This window comes from Colias croceus, chromosome 14 (assembly GCF_905220415.1).
Source record: "Colias croceus chromosome 14, ilColCroc2.1".
Lineage (NCBI taxonomy): Eukaryota > Metazoa > Arthropoda > Insecta > Lepidoptera > Pieridae > Colias > Colias croceus.
The window spans coordinates 5823566-5843951 of NC_059550.1; the positions used below are offsets into that span (position 1 = coordinate 5823566).

The window sequence follows — 20386 nt, forward strand, 5'->3', positions numbered from 1 at the left end:
TTCACATTCAAATTACATGCAAATCACAAACCAACAAATGTATGAGCACATACTCATCATGCAACAACTATTCTCGTAAGTTGGGACAAGTATTATTTGATGTACTTAATTATGGCTATGATTGGTAAAGACTAGAGCTCATCCCCATCTCCCGAGCTATAAAATTATTTATCTCGTATACCTACAATATTCATATTACAAGTTGCTTGCCCCGGCTCCGCCTAGGTTGATCGGGAATAAAACAAAATAAAATTTAGCTTAGCATTAAACATAATAATGCTCTCGTAATTTCTTTATAATGCTCTATTAATTTCAAACAAAAACACAGTAAAATCCTTCCTTTTCATAATATAAGTGTTATTATGGATACATCTATTTATTAATTCATGCAATGAAGCATTTTCATTCATCATAAGCAAAGGCTTGGACAATACGAGGAACTGTTGAACTCAAGTCAACATACGCGGAAACCGTGTGGTTTGTTCGTAAACAAATTAACTGTTATCTAAACTAATTACGGATGTTCCCAAACGAGACGATGCCTGGTTCTGTATACGTGTATGTTTACCTATGCCTGATTTATGAACGGTTAATTAAGCATATTAAAGTAATAACAAATGATTAACCCATTGAGCCCCGAGCGGCCCGATTGGTCCACGACACAATAGATTTTCTATTGTGTCTGTGATTCCGGGGGCTGAGTTATCAATATAGGAATATAACATACGCAACATTGTAGGCAATTTGTACCAGACTTCCTCGAAGGCTTTATTCTTATCTACTACCTATGTAACATATTGCAGTTTCGGGATATAATACAGAATAATATAGTCATAATTATTTTTCATTTATTACACTTTATAACCTGTAATTTAGAAATCTCTTTAAATCCAAAATACATCGTAACAACGTACCTATTTGGTTTATTATACAGTGGTACATATAATAAATGTTACGTGAATGTCTAAAACCGTGGCATATTATACATAGTACATATTATGTTAATTTGTCTTTATCTTTGTTACAGGTAGCAATTAAGATAATAGATAAATCGCAATTAGACGCCAGTAATCTTCAGAAGGTGTACAGAGAAGTTGACATAATGAAGAGGCTGGATCATCCACATATTATTAAGCTTTACCAGGTAAGGAGAAACCTTATAAAGTCATTATCATTACAGCGAGAGAACATTTAATTCCGGCTGGTTTTTACCAGATGATACTAGATAGTTAGATACTAGGTATACAACATAATATATTTTATAATAATTGCGACGAATCAAGAATTTTTAAATGAATTTATATGAAGCATTCATTTAACTACTAGATACTTATTTATATATGAATTTTCTAAATTTATATAAAATTTAGTATAATAGCTTGTGATAATAAATTTATTATATGTACACTCCGTTGACATGCCAGATTAAATGTTGCCTTATCGTAAAGATAAATCTTAAAATCCAGATTTAGATTGTTTTACGATGCTTTTTCCTCATCACATTTGAAAATAATATGTATTCAATTTACCCTCAATTCTTTATCTATCTAACTGTTATATTCCAATTTTATTTTTCCGCTGGTTGTCACTGCTAATGCGACAAAGTATTGCCATGTGAAACAGAACAATGGCGTTTACCGTTAAGCTTTAGTGCATGCAGTATTCATGCATAAGTGGCTAATGTACTGAGTAAATGTCACGTGAAATCGTCGTTAGTACGTGATCACTGTTAATATAACATCGGCCATTATATGGCGCTATTTGTATAACATTATAATTTATAACATACGACAAGTAGGTATAACACACTCACTCATTCGTCACAATCACTCACACTTCATCCGGGTAGACTTTTGCATGTTTAATTTTAGTTTTTTTTGTATCATTTTATTTTTATATTTTTGCTAATGTAACTAAAGTAATTTAATTTTTAAGCTACATAGTTTCTTTCTTTGGCTTAATTATAATGTTCTGTTCATCCGAGTGGTGGAGACCTGGTGACCTGTATTACAGGTTTTACACCTACCACAGGCACCAGCTTTCTACACCTTGTATATGTTGCTTGTATGTATAATATGTATTGTAAAAGGAAGAAATAAATAAATAAATAAATAAAGATAAGGAAAGCGTGACGTTTCATCGCCACACTGATTGTTGTTGCTGAGATATCCAATGCTTAGTATTTACCTATAGTGACGTAGTGCTGATACTGTTGGTATGTATAAAGATATTCAAGATTCGTATATCGGATAAGAAGTAGTAAAAAATCATCCGAATGTACATTTGTGCGTTGTACTTGAAGATATATTTAGGGCATTGACTCTGTAGTTTTGTGACTCAACTTCAGAGGTCAAAACCTCTACCTTTGCATAGATAGGTATTTTTTCTATTTCCATCACTGTAAAATTGGTTTTGGAGTGGAGAACCCACCTCTTAATACATTCTTCTATATTTCTACTTATTATTTTCGCCATCAATGGAGAGATTCTATGAAAAGAATATACGCACTATTTTATATCAAAGTAATACATAATAAAGATAAACAGGCGTTCATAGGGGTATTATGACATATCTTTTTGGCAGCCATTTTAAGGGTTAGGATGGCCAATACTAGGATATCGCGATTTTGCTACCAGCTTTTTTGTAAAGGCTCATAGAGCTGCCTCAATAACAATAGGTTGCGTCAGTTTTGCGCTTAAGCAAATAGTATAATTTATAGACTCCATTATTTTAACCATCAAGGTTAGGCAATTATAATAATATTACTGTTTTGTATTCGCGATAATATGCTCTTCTCATCAACCGATTCGGTCAGTAATCAAACACACATATACATTTACTTTCGCGTTTACAAATACAGGGATGCTTATTGCTTATGGATGTGTGTGATTGCAGTATACACAGGTCACAGACGTTACAAATATATAACTTGTGAAATAAGTTTTTAATTGCGTTATTAAGGCTAATATGGTTGTTAGTGTGGCGCGTAAATTAAGGCAACGTGAAGCACATCATTATTTTGGTCGGGCGCTCTCAACTCGGTAAAGAGTGACGACTAGAATACATTAACGCTTCTACCAGAACAAAACACCTAATTATTACTGTCGAAATTTTCCTTTCAAAGTATGCACGGTAATAAATTATTCTGATAATGCGCTTTGTCGTATTTGCACGCTAATAAATATCGTCACAACCATTCATATTGTTATTTATATAACATCAATGGGTATGTCGAATGATTTATTCGCACTTGCATAATGAAGGAATAGTTATGTAATAGAAAATATTAAAATGGTATTTAATTGACTACGTCGCGTCGTCGTAATGTCCGTGGTTTTTGTCTATTTATTTTTGGCTTTATACAAGAGTTAAGACGATTATTAAAGCCATGTAATAAGTATTATTTCTTGTGTAATAGGTACGTTGATATTGTGGCGGTGTTGTTGTTATCTGCTCTATGTGTCATCACTCATATTCTGCTACGAGGATTAGAGGAGATAAATCAACTATGTAGGGATTTTAACAATTTATAATATCACTAGATTTCCGCCCGCGGCTTCGCCCGCGTTTGCAAAGGAAAACCCGCATAGTTCCCGTTCCCTTGGGATTTCCGGGATAAAAACTATCCTATGTGTTAATCCAAGTTACCTTCTATATGTGTGCTAAATTTCATTGTAATCGGTTCAGTAGTTTTTACGTGAAAGAGTAACAAATATCCATACATCCATACTTACAAACTTTCGCCTTTATTATTATTTATTAGTATTTAATATTTATTATAATAAGATTGCTAGGATAAGGGGATTTCCTTAAGAAATATAATAAAACAGTAATTCAAATTAATAAAAGTTATTTTTTTTGACATCTACTAAGTAAGTAATTGAAATGCATAATATATTCATGTCACTCATAAAATTAACAGATACAGAGGCTAATTATTTATAAAAAAAAAACATAATATACAAAACCGGTCCAATTTGAATAAATTCGTAATAGGTAATTATTAATGTTCAAAATATGCCAGAATCCTTGATTAAAACGAACACAGACAGAAAAGTCGGCGTAATAACAAGCTATGGTAGTATTTGTTTAAACGGTATTAAACTATTCTTTATTTCAACAGCCAATAATTGATCATCTTCCTGCTGTAATAGTCTATATTTATAACATTTAAATGTAATGGAGTTTTGGGGTAATTCCGGATACGGGTAATTCCAATAATACCTATTAAAGCAACATCTCATGATTTTTGCAGATTAATTAAATATCAACTCTATTATTATAATGATCCATATTTTCATAAAATCAGTAAATATGCATCTATCTAATGTCTAACGCTATTTACTTTCATACATTATGTGTATGAAAGAAACACATAGTCTGTACCTTCCACATTATGATACATCCACCGAATAAAACTAATACAATACCAAGTATAACAATGTTGATAATCCTCAGTACCAACGTTAGAAAATGGGGTTGTACAAAACACGTGTGTACATAGCATGTATACTATACGCCAAGTCTTCCAACTTTCACGCGACAGACACGTGCTAGCTAAATATAGCTAATTGTTTGTCTGTGGATTCGGTTAGCTAAGGATACTTTTGTTCGTAATTCGTATAGACACGTAAAGAGGACATTCATAGCTGAATATCCTAATGTGTAATGCATGTAAAGATTCTGCTGCTATTTGAACAATTCCTCGATTTACATTAATGAATATTGATTTTATGCTATACTGAATGCTAGAGAACCACTAAATAATTTACTCTGTACTTCCTTCTGAGAGACTTTCTGTTTTATACTGAGAATGATGCTTCATAGATACTAATTGAAGTTAATACATAATTATTCCTGGATATAGGTGGGTTGTACCTACTATCAACAATCATTTTGTAAGAAGTATTTTTTTATGTTAAGAGCGCTTATTCAATTTAACGCAAGTCAAAATCTCCGCGATCTATTACGATAGATCGCGGCTTGCGCTATCCTTTTACTATGAACAGCATAGGTCCACAGGAGAGCGCCGAGCAACATGTCCTCTCCCTGGGAAGGCTCGCTGCCGACTGATTTTAATCGGGTCGCGCGCAGTGTTTTATAGTACTTTAAAAAAAATTGTAGAAAAATAATAGAGGTACCTTAGTTGATTTTTTAAATTTTATCTTATAAATAATACGTTCTTTTATTGCAATATGTATAAATTATATTCAACTAAGTCAAATATCTTGGTGAAAATAATCATTTTGTCGAGTATAATTTCTAAAAAAATTCACATTGTTCGGATTTTAATTTCGTAAGTTAGGAGTCCAAATTAAAAAAATCTTTTAACTAACTATTTTAATAAGGATTTTTGCAGTTAGTTAAAAAAAAATGTGTGTTAGATCTGTCAGCAATTTCAGATATTTTTAGCTTCGAAATTGACACTAAAAGTGAAATCAAGTAATCATCGGCTCAGTTATCTTGATGGTATTCACAAATACTGTATTAATTGAAAAAAACTCTTAACTAACTATATAGACAATAAAAGTCCCTAAAATTATTAGTAATTCATATGTTTGTAAGATAAGTGGTTGATGGACAATCTGGTTTGAAAAATCACATATTTGAGCCAAACAGCGCACGGACCGCGTACACGGCCTTAATAGAGGAAGAATAAAATAGTCTAGAGTACCATTTAAATTCACAAAATAATTAATCAGTTTAATACTTATATTGAGTTTACTTCGTGTATATGATAATATATCCACAGTAACGTTTCGATGTCGGAAACGTAGACGCTGATTCATTTTATATTTATAGTTGTTTTTAGTTTACGCATCCACCAGTTCATGGGCGCGACCTTAGGAACACATCAATTTTCAGTGTAGGAAATGTGTTATTCACATTTTAGTATGGTTTTACTACAAGTTTCAATTATAAAAGAAAATTTGTGAATACGAAAATGATTTCATTTCATAATAATTAAATGAAAACCTTGGAAATTTGTGAAAGCAATTCATTTTTTCGTTTCACTATTTTGTTTTCTATTTTATCTCATTTACTTAAGAGCGCTTATTCAATTTAACGCAAGTCAAAATCTCCGCGATCTATTACGATAGATCGCGGCTTGCGCTATCCTTTTACTATGAACAGCATAGGTCCACAGGAGAGCGCCGAGCAACATGTCCTCTCCCTGGGAAGGCTCGCTGCCGACTGATTTTAATCGGGTCGCGCGCAGTGTTTTATAGTACTTTAAAAAAAATTGTAGAAAAATAATAGAGGTACCTTAGTTGATTTTTTAAATTTTATCTTATAAATAATACGTTCTTTTATTGCAATATGTATAAATTATATTCAACTAAGTCAAATATCTTGGTGAAAATAATCATTTTGTCGAGTATAATTTCTAAAAAAATTCACATTGTTCGGATTTTAATTTCGTAAGTTAGGAGTCCAAATTAAAAAAATCTTTTAACTAACTATTTTAATAAGGATTTTTGCAGTTAGTTAAAAAAAAATGTGTGTTAGATCTGTCAGCAATTTCAGATATTTTTAGCTTCGAAATTGACACTAAAAGTGAAATCAAGTAATCATCGGCTCAGTTATCTTGATGGTATTCACAAATACTGTATTAATTGAAAAAAACTCTTAACTAACTATATAGACAATAAAAGTCCCTAAAATTATTAGTAATTCATATGTTTGTAAGATAAGTGGTTGATGGACAATCTGGTTTGAAAAATCACATATTTGAGCCAAACAGCGCACGGACCGCGTACACGGCCTTAAGTGCTTCATCCGCAAGTTCAAATTACTTTTCTAATTGGATCAGAAACTGCGGTACAAGTTAAACCTTTCACGGCACTTTGCTTCTGAACAAATTTCAGAGATTTCTGCTTTATTTCTTCGTTATCAGGAACTTCAGCTCGCATTCAGTTATGTATATTATGGCTTACAATTAGTTAACTTTATTATCTTCATTATATTAATAATGTGAAAGGCTGTATTTATTTAATTTGTGTGATTTATATTTATAAATTGCAAAAATGTTTTGTACGCATCATCTAAGTTAAACTTTAATATTAAAAACAAGATAAATCGTATATATAGCGAGCATAATATTATTATGTAATGCACAAAATAACGAATGTAAGTGAATATAACAAGGAATCTTGTTATCAAACAATTTTTTTTCAAGTTTTTTCAAACAATTCATAATTTCAATGAAAAATTTAAACATTTTAGGTGCCAGTTGTATTAACATTGAACAAAACAAACAAATGAGATAAGTGTCTAGACAATTTTGATGATTTCACATTTTAAAGTATATACCTAATCAAGCTAAGCCCCCATAGCTGTGTCCCGCGGTTTTACACGCATTGCTCCGCTCCTGTTGGTTTTAGCGTGATAATATATAGCCTAGCTTTTCTCAAAGAATGGTCAAACTAGCAGCGAAATAATTTTTCAAATAGGACCAGTAGTTCCTGCGATAAGAAATTCTTCAGCTTTATAATTGTATGTATTAGTATAGATTGATCAGGCAATACCTAAGAATGAACACAATTTTGAATGTGGTCTTATCAATGTTATATTAACATTCCAGACGAGGTTTTCCCACATAATCGTACTACCTAAACTACTAATTGTATCACCACTACGTTAATTATTTAACTAACATAATTAGAGTTGTTATTGGACGAGCTGCAACTATTTATATTTCACGTATGAGTAATATTGTTCAATGTTTGTTTGCAGGTCATGGAAACGAAGAACATGATCTACATTGTTTCAGAATACGCAAGCAAAGGAGAAATTTTTGGTGAGTCATTAATATGGAATTGTATTCGGTTTATCATACTTTGATATATTATGTTAAGCAGAAATTAAATGTAAATCCCAGTTCTAGATACATAGTTATATTTATTATACAGGACAGGCATGCTAGGAAAAATATAATATTGCGTGTTTAATACATACATATTATTATATTATCTGTAGTTGTATCCTTGTAATATAAATATTATATGTATAATAATATAATACATATTTGTTTCGAATATACATTGTATATTCGAAACAAATATGTAGTACCTTTGTAGTACGAACTTATCTTTAGTGACACATATCCGCTCGTCCTTGTGGCCCATAAATATAAATATATAGGCACTTAATACGAAATAATAATTTAATTACCTATGATCCCGTTCATTCCGCGAAAAGCTAAATTTGATCAAATTTCCACACTCCACAGTCGCGGCGGGTTATGAAATGATAATATTAATTGGCTGTCCCGGACAAAGCAACCCTCGTTACGAGCCCGTTATTCATTGTCAGATTGCGATATTGCCCTATATCGGATATTTCGAAAAATATCAACCTTTATTTGGGCGCCATATTACTAATACATTTTCATTCAAACTCTCCAGTATCGGATAAACGTTTTACAAACGCGGCTATATTATATTTATTTATACTGGAAACCTTATTTAGAGTTACAATTTGAAATAACCTACGTAGTTAATGGTAGTTATCAATTATAGGTGTTGTTGTGTATGTTATTAAATATTTATACGGAAGGTTGCGTAGGGGCATTGATAGTTGTGTTTATTTTCTCGCTTCGCCCATTGCGTATGTTTGAAAACATTGAAAAATTTAACCTTAGCTACTAAGTATGTAGGCGATGAAATTTTCCGTGACTAATACACATTACACACACAACTTTGACACAGTGCTCCATAGAAATTAAATTTAAAAATACAACGCCCATATTAGGTGTACTAATTTAGTTAAAACTCGATGTTATTCGAGGCACGGCGCACGGTATAATCATTCAAAATATGCACGTGACTCACCGAAAAAAGCTAACTCACACTAAAAATAGAAAATACAATTAACTAAAACGTGCTCCAAAATCGCTTAGAACACACCAACGTAAGTTCTTGGCCGCTAAGCGTATGACGTAAGCAGGCTTGTAATGACGTCACTGCTCCGGGGTTGTAGCCGAGGGATGGGGAGACGCAATTTTGTATACAGCCTATATATAACGAATCTTCAGATATTTAGCCATGGTAACTCTATATGAAATGAAGATAACAATTAACAATACTAACTCATACGACATTTGTATTATTATGCTCGCTACGCAGCTGTTGCTTATCTTTGAGTTAATGGGAATGGATTTGACGAGGATTTCGAGAATTAGCAAAGGAACCTGTGTTGCGAATAAAACAATTAGTCTTGTGTTATATGATAATGTCAACATTGAATATAATTGACAGGGACATTATTCATAATATTCTTTATAAATACATTTCAGTGAATAATGTGCTCAACAGTCAATGATTTCTTAATCTTATTGTTCTTGATAGGCTTTCTAATGTACAATTTAATAATGTAGGTACAATTATTTAATTCGTAAATCGATTTAAGTAGCTACGCCTCTTATAACATGTGTACAGTGAATACGAATTACGATCAATACGAAGCGGATTAAAATAACGAATGACTTTCAATAGGACCCTTTTCTCTCTTTGTACAATATGTATCTTCTTTTGAATCATATCTCCCTTACATCTCTTTTACTTCTCAATTATACTTGGAATGACCTGAAAATGTAAAGTTAACTCGCTTTGAAACCTTATTCGTATTCAACATGTTTATGCAGATTTCGATACGGTCTTTAAATAGACTTCCTGCGAATTCAGGTCTACCTCTTTGAATATTTTTATATTTGTCATCCCGGGACCTTTGCTCCATGCATTGTACTACGGATTGCATTTTTAATCTACTTCCTCTCAAAGCAATGACATAAACGTGGTTTTATATTGTTTCATACGCATCAGAGCGTTTTGTTATAACAAAGCACGGCAGAAGCTGTTGAAAATGGAACTACTGATTACATTTGTGCTCGTTAGGTTGTTTTCATAGGCTTAATCATTTATGGATGATAAAAAATTAAACCTTTCAGGTAGTGCACCTGCATAATACGAATGAGTAATATTCTCTAGCACCTGCGTCTGCAGTTGGAAGGTTGTAGTGACGTGTAATCTTATATACATATAAAATAAAAATGAATCCCAAAATGTGTTGGTAAGCGCATAACTTGAGAACGGCTAAATCGATTTCTTTAATTCTTTTTTTATAATATTCCTTAAAGTTCGAGGATGGTTCTTATGTAGAGAAAACGTGAATATGTATCACGGGCGAAGCCGGGGCGGACCGCTAGTAAGTAATAATATTAAATGGCCCAATATGTTTCAAGCTAGTACGTTTTAATTTTAATTAAGATGACTTTAAAGATTAATAGTGGGTAATGCTAAAATGGTAAACTTTATTTGGTTACACAAATTACAATAGACATTAAGTATTAACGATACTGAAGAACGTTAAAGAATTCTGTTAAATGTATGTTAAATGGTCCATTATAGTTATAATATTATATTGTATTCGTCCACAATGAGTAGGTCAAAATGTATACAAGTTGTTTGCCACGTCTGTCTGTCGTATAGATTTTACCGTCCGGTCATCCTTGCTTACAAATATGTCTTTATTTTTCCTTATTTTTGTGGGAAAACTACATTCTTGTACAATTTTGAATTGTTATGAGCTATTTTGAATGTAACTTTATAGAAGAATGGTTCAAATATAAAAAGTATAGGTGGACGGAATATAATCGCAGATTAAAATTAGTGATACATAATATTATGTAGGTACATACTATAGTTTTACTGAACGATTATCCATATTAACTTCTGTAATCTATTTACGCAAAAACACGAGTAAACAAATTTTATTATATTTTTATTACATTGCCACATGAGGTCACTAATTTCTGATGATAACTTCCTTATTGCAAAAGGTACGTGAACTGTTCATATTTATGAACATAGTCGTGTTAATTTTGTTTTTATGAGTGTCGGAAATATGTTATTCAAAGTAGCGTCTTATCTTTGTGCTGTGGCAACTATACCTGAATAATACAAATCTTGAAATTTACGAAATGTACTCGTATTCGCGTGGATTATCTGTGATATTAGCTGATAAAAGTATCGTACCACCCACGAATTTAAAAGTATTAAGAGGTTGTACTTTGAAACGAGTGCGAGTAACAGGATTACTAACTAGGACAAAGAACTCATTGTTAGTTTGGAGGTTAATGTATCTTATTTTGTCCACATCGTCTGGCGCTAATTACATTTGTATGTTTTTTTTTTATAATGTTGGTTTTTCAATTAATGGTTCAGATAATTCTTCACTATTTTTATTTTAAGATTATATCTTCTCATTACAGTCTAAGTCCTATTATAAGGAGGGAAGATTAAATCTTTGTTTGTTTGTTAATACGATTTAACTCGTATTTTTAAAAATTAATTGGCCTCACGAAAGATACATCTCTACCGAGTAATATATTTTATTTTATATTTTACCGCGGGTCAAGCCGGGCGAAACCGCGACATGCGGCTAGTGTACAAGTAACTAGCAATTTTTATTAGTTTGTAATTTTGTATGTCACTATCTATACGCTAAGATCACACACAGAGCTTGCAGCGGACGTCTGCGTTCATGTAGCTTTCAATAACATTGAAATAATTTATTCCGGATTATATTTACGTCATACACATTTCAATTTAACAGAAATTTCTTCTTTATTACTCTGTTTAGGGTATGTAATTAAAGTAAACGAACTACCTTAGCACATATTATGTAGGTACATAAAATTTTTAAATTAGATATGTATTTATTACTAGCACCGAAACTGATATTTGGTGGGAGTTCTTTTTTGTCATGTTTTTAAAACCATAAGAATAACAACCAAAACAAATAAGGCTTTTTACTAGAATATTTAGCTGTCTTATTTAATACTAGCTTCCGCCCGCGACTCCGTCCGCGCGGATGTCGGTCTTCGCGTGGATGGCTTATTTCTCCATTTTGAGTAACTCTGACAATGACATCTTATAAATATCGATTGGACCCAAATACGGCTAGGCCTATAATAATACACAACGTGTGTTCGCGGTTCTACAGAACAACGTCTATGGATAAAACTGAAAAATTAAGATTAATTTTTTTCTACGTATTTTTCCAGGATAAAAAGTATCCTATTTTACGCCCAGGATAATAAGGTATAATTATACCAAGTTTCATCGAAATCGAACCGTTAGTTTTCACGTGATGCCTTCACATACAGACAGACAGACAGACAGACAGACAAAAATTTTTTAAATCACATATTTGGGTTTGGTATCGATCCAGTAACACCGCCTGCTATTTATTTTTTCAATATTTTCAATGTACAGAATTGACCCTTCTACAGATTTATTATATGTATAGATTATATTACGTTTCCTTCACATAGACTGAACACTGCAAAGTAGGGCGAATCGCACTTAATTATAAGAAACATTTCAAATTATATTCGTTATTTAACATCGCTAAAGACAAAGACAATTTTAAATTAAATTATTTAATTTTATTCTTTTGTAACCGTTACGTAAATGAAGAGTTGGAATAACGAAAGGACTTTGCAGATTACATCGCGAGGTACGGGCGGATGGCTGAGCAGGCGGCGCGACGAAAGTTTTGGCAGATACTCTCCGCGGTCGAATATTGTCACGAGAGGCGGATAGTGCATAGAGATCTTAAGGTTTGTACACGAAAATTGAAATAGGTCCAATGTCGCCCATTGCCTCCTAAATCTCAAAAGTAGAATGAAAATGCACGTAAATTGGAAAATAGTCTTTTTGAAACGAAAGTCGAAGTATATTACAAGTAATTTTGGAAAGAACAAATAACTTTTCCATCGTCCATCGTTCCATTTCGTCGCCATTCATTGCCGTCATTGTTTCTTGGCCCAGCTGGGGAACGGATATTAAGACATTCAGTGCAATATAGACGCGATGTCTGAAACTTGCTGCCTGATATTGATTTTGAAATAAGAGCACATTCACGTCTCACTTAAATTCATGTATGTGAATTTTGATACTGTAAAAGCAACAATCTTTTAACATAACGAAAGCAACAGGGTTGCGGAAAGCCTCTTACTAAATTAAAACAAACATTATAAAAAATGCTTTCACTTTAATTTAATCCTTCTCGTCCGATTTAATGGGTACAACATCGCTGAAATTCAGTGCATTTTCCTTAAAGCAAGAGTAACTACAACCAAGTATTTTAATCAAAATACAAAGGATCTGAAGGACTCCGTGTCTCATACTTAATTAGGGATTACTGTTAACATAGTTAAACCTCAGTCCTTTGCGGAGTACAATCAAACTGTTTGCTGGAGTGATATATCAAACCCTAATCCGAAGTTTACCCTTGAAACTTTAGTTGGCCACTAAATCTAACTTTTCCTATCTAGGCGGAGAATTTGTTGCTGGACGCGAACATGAACATAAAGATCGCAGATTTTGGATTCAGTAACTATTATGCGCAAGGAGAACTGCTTGCTACGTGGTGTGGGTCGCCTCCGTACGCGGCCCCAGAAGTGTTCGAGGGCAAGAGGTATACGGGACCTGAAATTGATATATGGGTAAGTGCCTTCAGAAGTTAAAGAATTGGTTTTAAAATTTTAAGTGCATTTTGACTAACTGGTATAATGGAAGGATATGTTTAATGCCTGTATGGTACAGGTACTTGTATGTCTTTGGCACGCTTTGCATTAGAAATAGAATCATGGAGTGAGGTGGCGTTAGATACTTTGACTTAATCTTAACACAGGTAATATCACAATATGTAAAAAAAATCAAAATCTTGTTTTGCAATAAATGTCTCCCAAATTTTTTTCTCAAAGGTCATTACACCCACTTGGTGTTAAAAAGAAAGTGTTAAGTAAAATTTGTAAGTTTTTATTTTCGCGCAGTCGAGTTTTGTTTTTCAATAATTACTGGTGGGCGTAATGGTTAACGCACCCACGCAAAACTCCAGATTAACACTCTACAGTCTACACTCAATTGATCTTGAATTCATTAATTCCACAACAGTTTGCAGATGAATTAAATTTTATGATATTTTTATTAACACGGCCTATATCGGTTTCAGTTTGAATTTTCCCTTTAAGTGTAAACTCGACATTATATGCTTTTTCTACAGAGGAAATTGCTAAGTTGTACAAGGCATTATAATAAGTACCTTTTTAAAAACATTTTTGCGATATTAAGAACGATGAACCATTTAATTTTTTCGCGATTTGTTACGTCTTACGAAAGTGGCATTTTGCATCACATAAATTTGTTCTGGGACGTTTATCCTATAATATGTTGGAGCGGAAGGAAATAGTTCAATTTACCAAAATTTTATTTTCTTATAGAAGTAGGTTATAAGTATAAAGCATTCCAGGAAAATTATGCCAATATGGAAGTTTTTCTTCCACGTCGTCTCCACATGTTCGTTTAAATAGTTTTTGTTTACACAACTAAAATAACAGCTAGGTGATTAAGTATGATCTTGACTGCGGTTCATTGACCTTTATAAAACATACGAAAATATTTAATTGAAAAAACATTAGCATTTCGTCATAATGATAAAGTCAATAGAAGGTAATTTATAAACTATTTAATATGAATATGTATTTGATAGAAACATAGAAATTCGACATAAAAAGAATTATAACGTTCTTAATATGAAATTAATTAGGTATGTAGTAACTTTTAAATTTCAATGCATGCTATGAATATAATACATTTCTGTGGTATTTCATTTTAATAGATTTATTCATAAAATCAAAGGATCCTATCAAATGGCAATACAATCTTCGGAATTGCCCTATTTTCATAATCACCCCTTTATATCCCAAATACCTCACGAATGATAAACTGATATTTGAAAATTGAACAGTATCGTCAGCAATTCACCAATATTTAACTAAATAATTCTACAACTTTAATATGTCTAATATTTTATTACGCTCCAAATAAATTCGTTATCAAATAAAACAACTTACAAGAATATAACGTAACATAATCTCTAATTTATCTACATTCATGTCCGCACTTAATTGCATTGTGTAATTGTTAATTAAAAAGGCTCCTGAAATACAGTTTTTACTATTTAGAGCGTGAGGTCATTTAAAATTTTAATTAAACTATTAAATATTTGTTGTTTATATGAATAAATAAATTATTTATGGTTTATTTGTACAATTAACTATTCTGTGTTTATTTGTACAATAATTAACTATTCTGTGTTTATTTGTACAATTAACTATTCTGTGTTTTTGTGTACAAATGATTTACGATTAAAAATGCTTTATTTTTAAGTTACAAGTGCAATAAACCTACAAGAAAGTGACGTCACAAACACTTCCAGAGTCTCGGGGTGGTGCTATACGTGCTCGTTTGCGGGGCACTGCCATTCGACGGCTCCACACTGCAGTCCTTACGAGACAGGGTGCTTTCGGGGAGGTTCAGGATACCCTACTTCATGAGCGAAGGTATGTACCATTACTATTTTTGATTTTGATTTTTGTTATATATAGAAAAAGAAGTTAGTAAAGTCTGTGTGCTTTTGGTAACACTAAAGTAATGATTGCTTGTTACGATGAAGAGATTGTCTGCAATGTCTCATTAAGGTTTGAAGCGGTGATATTTGGCGTTATTCCATGGGATAATTGTAAAAAAATTAAAGGTTATTTACCAAGATTTATCTTTCCATTCAAACTGATATTTAAACCTTATAAATATTCCATAGTCACTAATCACTATACCTTTAACCATATTTGGTCATACATTTGTAATTTATGTGAAAAAAACAAATCATCTCGACTCTACCTAAAACTTACTTAAGAAGTTAAGAGGTTAAATATCATATTTCTATTAATGTTTTATATATATTATGTATGTAATATTATACAATATGCATTTAAAATTCATGTTAGGAAAGCGTGATTCACAAGGTTAGGAAATATACATAAGGAAAATCGTGAGATTCAATCGAAAATCCAAGTAACGTTTGTATGTTTTTTATTAAGGAAACTATGAATCGAGTAACTAATTTCAATTAGATTTGCGTGCTTTATACATTTTAAATGTAGGTAAAACAGAGTTCAATTAAATACAATAATAATGTAATATATAGGCAATAAACAAACTAGAAAGGATTTGATATGATAGATCTATTTTACAAATTCGAAAACTGAGCAAAGTATAGTATTGAATACTAGAGGTACATTAGGTAGAGTATATCTTAAATTCATAAAAACCAATAAATCTACATAGAAAGGCCCCACCACTGTATTACGATCATTTTTTCTTCCAATAATATTTAAAGTCTGACGTCATTATCTTAACGAGACAAAAGACGAGTTGAAACAGTTTTTGCTCAAAATTTAAAAGATTTCCATGACGCTTCAAGTATATTGTCTAGTTCAATATCCGTCTTTATGTGTTAATCTATGATCAGAATGGATAACATTTAACTCAGTATGAACTTATTACTTAATAATATTGACATGTCTTAGTAACTGTACAAGATATTAACATAGTGACGTTTCATGTTAGTATTTACATCCAGTGTTTAACATTATAATTTTATAACAAACTGCGTGATAAGATTTATCCAGAAACTTCTTGTGCAATGTCGTTATTGTTTTAAGGAAAACGCGAAAGTACCTATAGTTACTTCTTCCTAGTATAGAGATATATTATCTCTGGTCTATCACTAAAATACGGTTGTATAATAGAGTTTGTTCCTATTTTTCGAGTTTCATGAACCGGCAGCGTGGATTACCAGCTTTTGGTTGAACTTTCAAAGCCAAGTTGGGGATTAACTGTGGGCGATAAGTAATAAGAAACTTTGCCGAAATAGAAACCGCAAGCCAAATATTTCCGAATTCTGTTATGTTTATTTTGTTTTTTGCTGCTGGTTTTAAAGAGGACTAACAATACTTATTTCTTGGTAGTCGTTTTTTAGAATTGTAATAATAAATGCGTTATATTAGTGCGTTTTTAAAAACTAAGCTGCAGATGATAAAAATAAAATGATCTTATTATAGTATGCTGTTAAAATCTACTCTCAATTCTAATTCTTCTGCATCCGGTATTTTAGTCACCTTAAATTAACAAAATGAATTGAATACGTTTTTTCGAAAGTATTTCATTATTTCCACTTTAGCAGGAAAATCATCTCGTAGAGTTCAGATTATGCAGAATGGGAAATGTTTTGTAATAGTATCAATATTTTAAACAAGTAATTCAGTATAAAATTGCGAAATGAATATATATTCCACTATAAACATGTCCCTGCTCCCGATGTTCAGTTCGGCGGGATGCATGATTTAGAGGCTGACGTCAGCCACTGCTTATCGATTTCATTATGTTTTTATCAATATACTTCCTAGGGCAATCCGAAAAGGCTCGTTAATATCATGTAATTGCTTTTAACCTATTTGGAGATTATAATGTGTAAATACTAGGTACTAGGTTCATGTTATATTCATGTAATTATAGCGTTCGCGGTAAAACCACGCTACGTAAGTACTAGTGATACAGTCCAATCGTAATTAATTGGTACATTTTTAAAACTTAATTTTAATTGAACGCGTTGTTTTTAATCAATATGGTTAATTAATTATTTTAGGTATTGCAAATTATGTACGTCAGGCAATTGTGTAAACAGTTAACTCAATTTTCGTATAATTTATTAATCATAACATAGTATAAAACAAAGTCGCTTTTTGTATCCTTATGTATGCTTTTTTTATGGAATGAATCAAGAGGACGGTTTTAGTACCTATATTATAATTATAAGGTTTTAGACAAAGCGGGCGAGGCCGCGGACGGAAAGCTAGTATACCTAATATAATATAATGATTGAGTGGAGCTAGTTGTTATTGTTTTCACGCAGGTACCACAATGAACCTTCGACAAAAATTATCTTTGAGTACATCTGTAATTAGCACTATCTACGCGCTTTGACGCAAATGTGATTGAGAAAAGATAAGATAATTTATTGTTAAAAGACTACGAACATATTTATTTTGTGCAAGTGTTTATTATGTGACGTATATCATTTAAATTAGGTCGATCAACGTTGCCGGGCTAAAAAAGAAAATATTATCATTGTTATTGTGAAGGATGTTTTATGAAGTTTATTACGTCTTCTAATACTTATTTATTTAGATAGCATAGAAAGAATTTTAGTATGACATAAAACGAGTCGTAAATTTTGTGATCCGTTCTTGATTGAATGTGAATACGTCACGATCGAAATAACAATGGTTTTGTCTTTTTCCATTAGGCTGATGGGTTAATTTTGATGGAACTTGGAACAGATAATCAATTAACGATGATCACTTGCGATTATGAAAGATAATAAAGAGGAAATGTGTATTGCTGCTGAGTTACATAAATGTTGTTATGCCATAAAATAGTAATCTTTTTTGATATTAATATTGGAATATATGAAACAAGTAGCTTGGCGCTGACCTGACTACATACGCGTGTAACCCGCATAAATAACCCGTATGGTGCTAATCCAGCCTACAAACGACAAATGAGGTTTTATCCAAATGCGATGAGCAATTTTTGCAGGAAAGAGATTAACATACATTATTAATTGTTCAAATGAATCCATAACGTAATAAAAACAAAATTTAATTCAATAACAAATAATAAAAATGATTAAAGGATAAATTCATATCCATAGCTAACAATATTTCAAATGAATGTACCAAGAGGCCCACCGCTCAAGTGGCGCCCATTCTAGGCCAATAGATAATTACCGGCGCTAATTACTAACATAGTCAATATTGTGTAATGAGCACGCTCGTGAATAATGGTGCATTTGCGTTTTGTTAATTCAATAAGCACCTCTATGACGGCCGAGCCCGAAATAATACTATTGACGCTTGCTTTGTTCACGTCGATACACTAGCTTTGACGTAACTTTATATAAACAAACGTCTTTCACGAGTGTCAGTAGGTACGTGAAATATATTATGTAGAGCATTAGATAGCGTGGAATGTTTTTTTCATTTTGTAAACGCTGAGTTTTGTTTTTAATATGTAATAGAACTTGAATTTATGTTAGATCTGGAAGAGATAATTTTTGTCGTAATAGTCAACAATCAGCCAAAGGCTTACTTTCAACTTTCAAGATATTTTATCTGATAATTTTTAAATGATACTTAGTATATTTAAAGGCTTCAAAAATTGTTTGCACTTATTGTTGTCTAAATATTTTTAAAACGAAACGCAGAGTTATTCAGCTGGTTGGATGGAGACTATGATAACTCCCCGGAGTAAATACGTGGGCGCGTATAAAATATGGAAGTTGTTTTAAAAAACTCATTTCGTCGACTTGTAGAGTGGTATTAAAAGGGAGCATCTACTCCCGATTCACAACGTAACACTAATGCCAAGAACAGCTGCTATTTTATTCAGTAGATTATGCATAGGACCCTCGAGTGCTGACCTTGTTCGACTAACACTGAGTGTACCTGCTCCTGAAGTGTTTTATGTATAACGTGACTTGAATTTCTATCGTCAATTTCAAGTTTCACCCCACCAAGAAGAGTAGGTAATTTATCTAGTTAGTTACAAACCGCCATAACATGAAACTTTCAGAAAGAAGAACCATATTTTAAATTTTTATATTAAAGTGTAGCGATCGATATGCACAAAGTGGGTAATTTACTTTTGGTACAATATGTTTTTGTGATAAGGAACACTATTGTTGAATGAAAAAGTTGAGTTTTAAATCGTTACAGATACATTCATGACATAGTTCATAAACATTGTGACTAGCAAAAATACGTAAGTATATTTTAATGTTGCTTAAAATTTGTATAATACGCCTACAATTTTGTTCTCTATAAAAGTGCTACTTAAATTCTCACTCCTCGCGTAAATATACCACTAAGCGTAGTAAGTGTCGTATAAACTCCTATGTTTTTCAGACATTACTAATTAATTCCGAAAGGTATCAGAAATAAGTCGTCTTGAATATACGCTTTATTCCTTCCATTATTTTTTATTTATGAGCGTTTATCATGAAATGAATTATTTATACGCCTAAAATAGTCTTGATCATTCTATTTTGGGAAATATTCTTATCAAAATTTAAAGTCGGTATATTTTAAAACTTGGTATATTGTTTCTACAGTGATAACTAACTTCCTATTTATATGACACACATGAATTTTAACAAAATAGGTTTTGGTTACTATTAAGAAAAAAGTTTTAAACAGACCAATATCGATCAAAGTAACAAAAAAAATCTCCGTGATTATTTTTGATTCTTGAAGCTTTTTTTATTCATGTTAAAACTATAATGACAAAATTAAAATGCATATGCCATGCATATACATAATAGGAATACCGACAATAATTAATCTTACGCTGTCGTAACAAATAATTTATATGTGCTGGCAGATATGGAATGCAACTGAATTTCATAGCAAAGCACG

The 20386-nt window shown here is 31.9% G+C and overlaps 1 protein-coding gene across 1 annotated transcript in view; it reads left to right on the top strand.

Annotated features, from left to right (window-relative positions):
* The window catches only part of LOC123697463 (serine/threonine-protein kinase SIK2), a 38524-nt gene that overhangs the window by 9995 nt on the left and 8143 nt on the right, over positions 1-20386 (top strand). The window contains exons 2-6 of the mRNA XM_045643986.1: positions 1028-1144; positions 7738-7801; positions 12510-12625; positions 13343-13513; positions 15289-15412. Of these exons, the coding sequence (XP_045499942.1) occupies positions 1028-1144; positions 7738-7801; positions 12510-12625; positions 13343-13513; positions 15289-15412 (592 nt within the window). The remainder of the gene's footprint in view (positions 1-1027; positions 1145-7737; positions 7802-12509; positions 12626-13342; positions 13514-15288; positions 15413-20386) is intronic.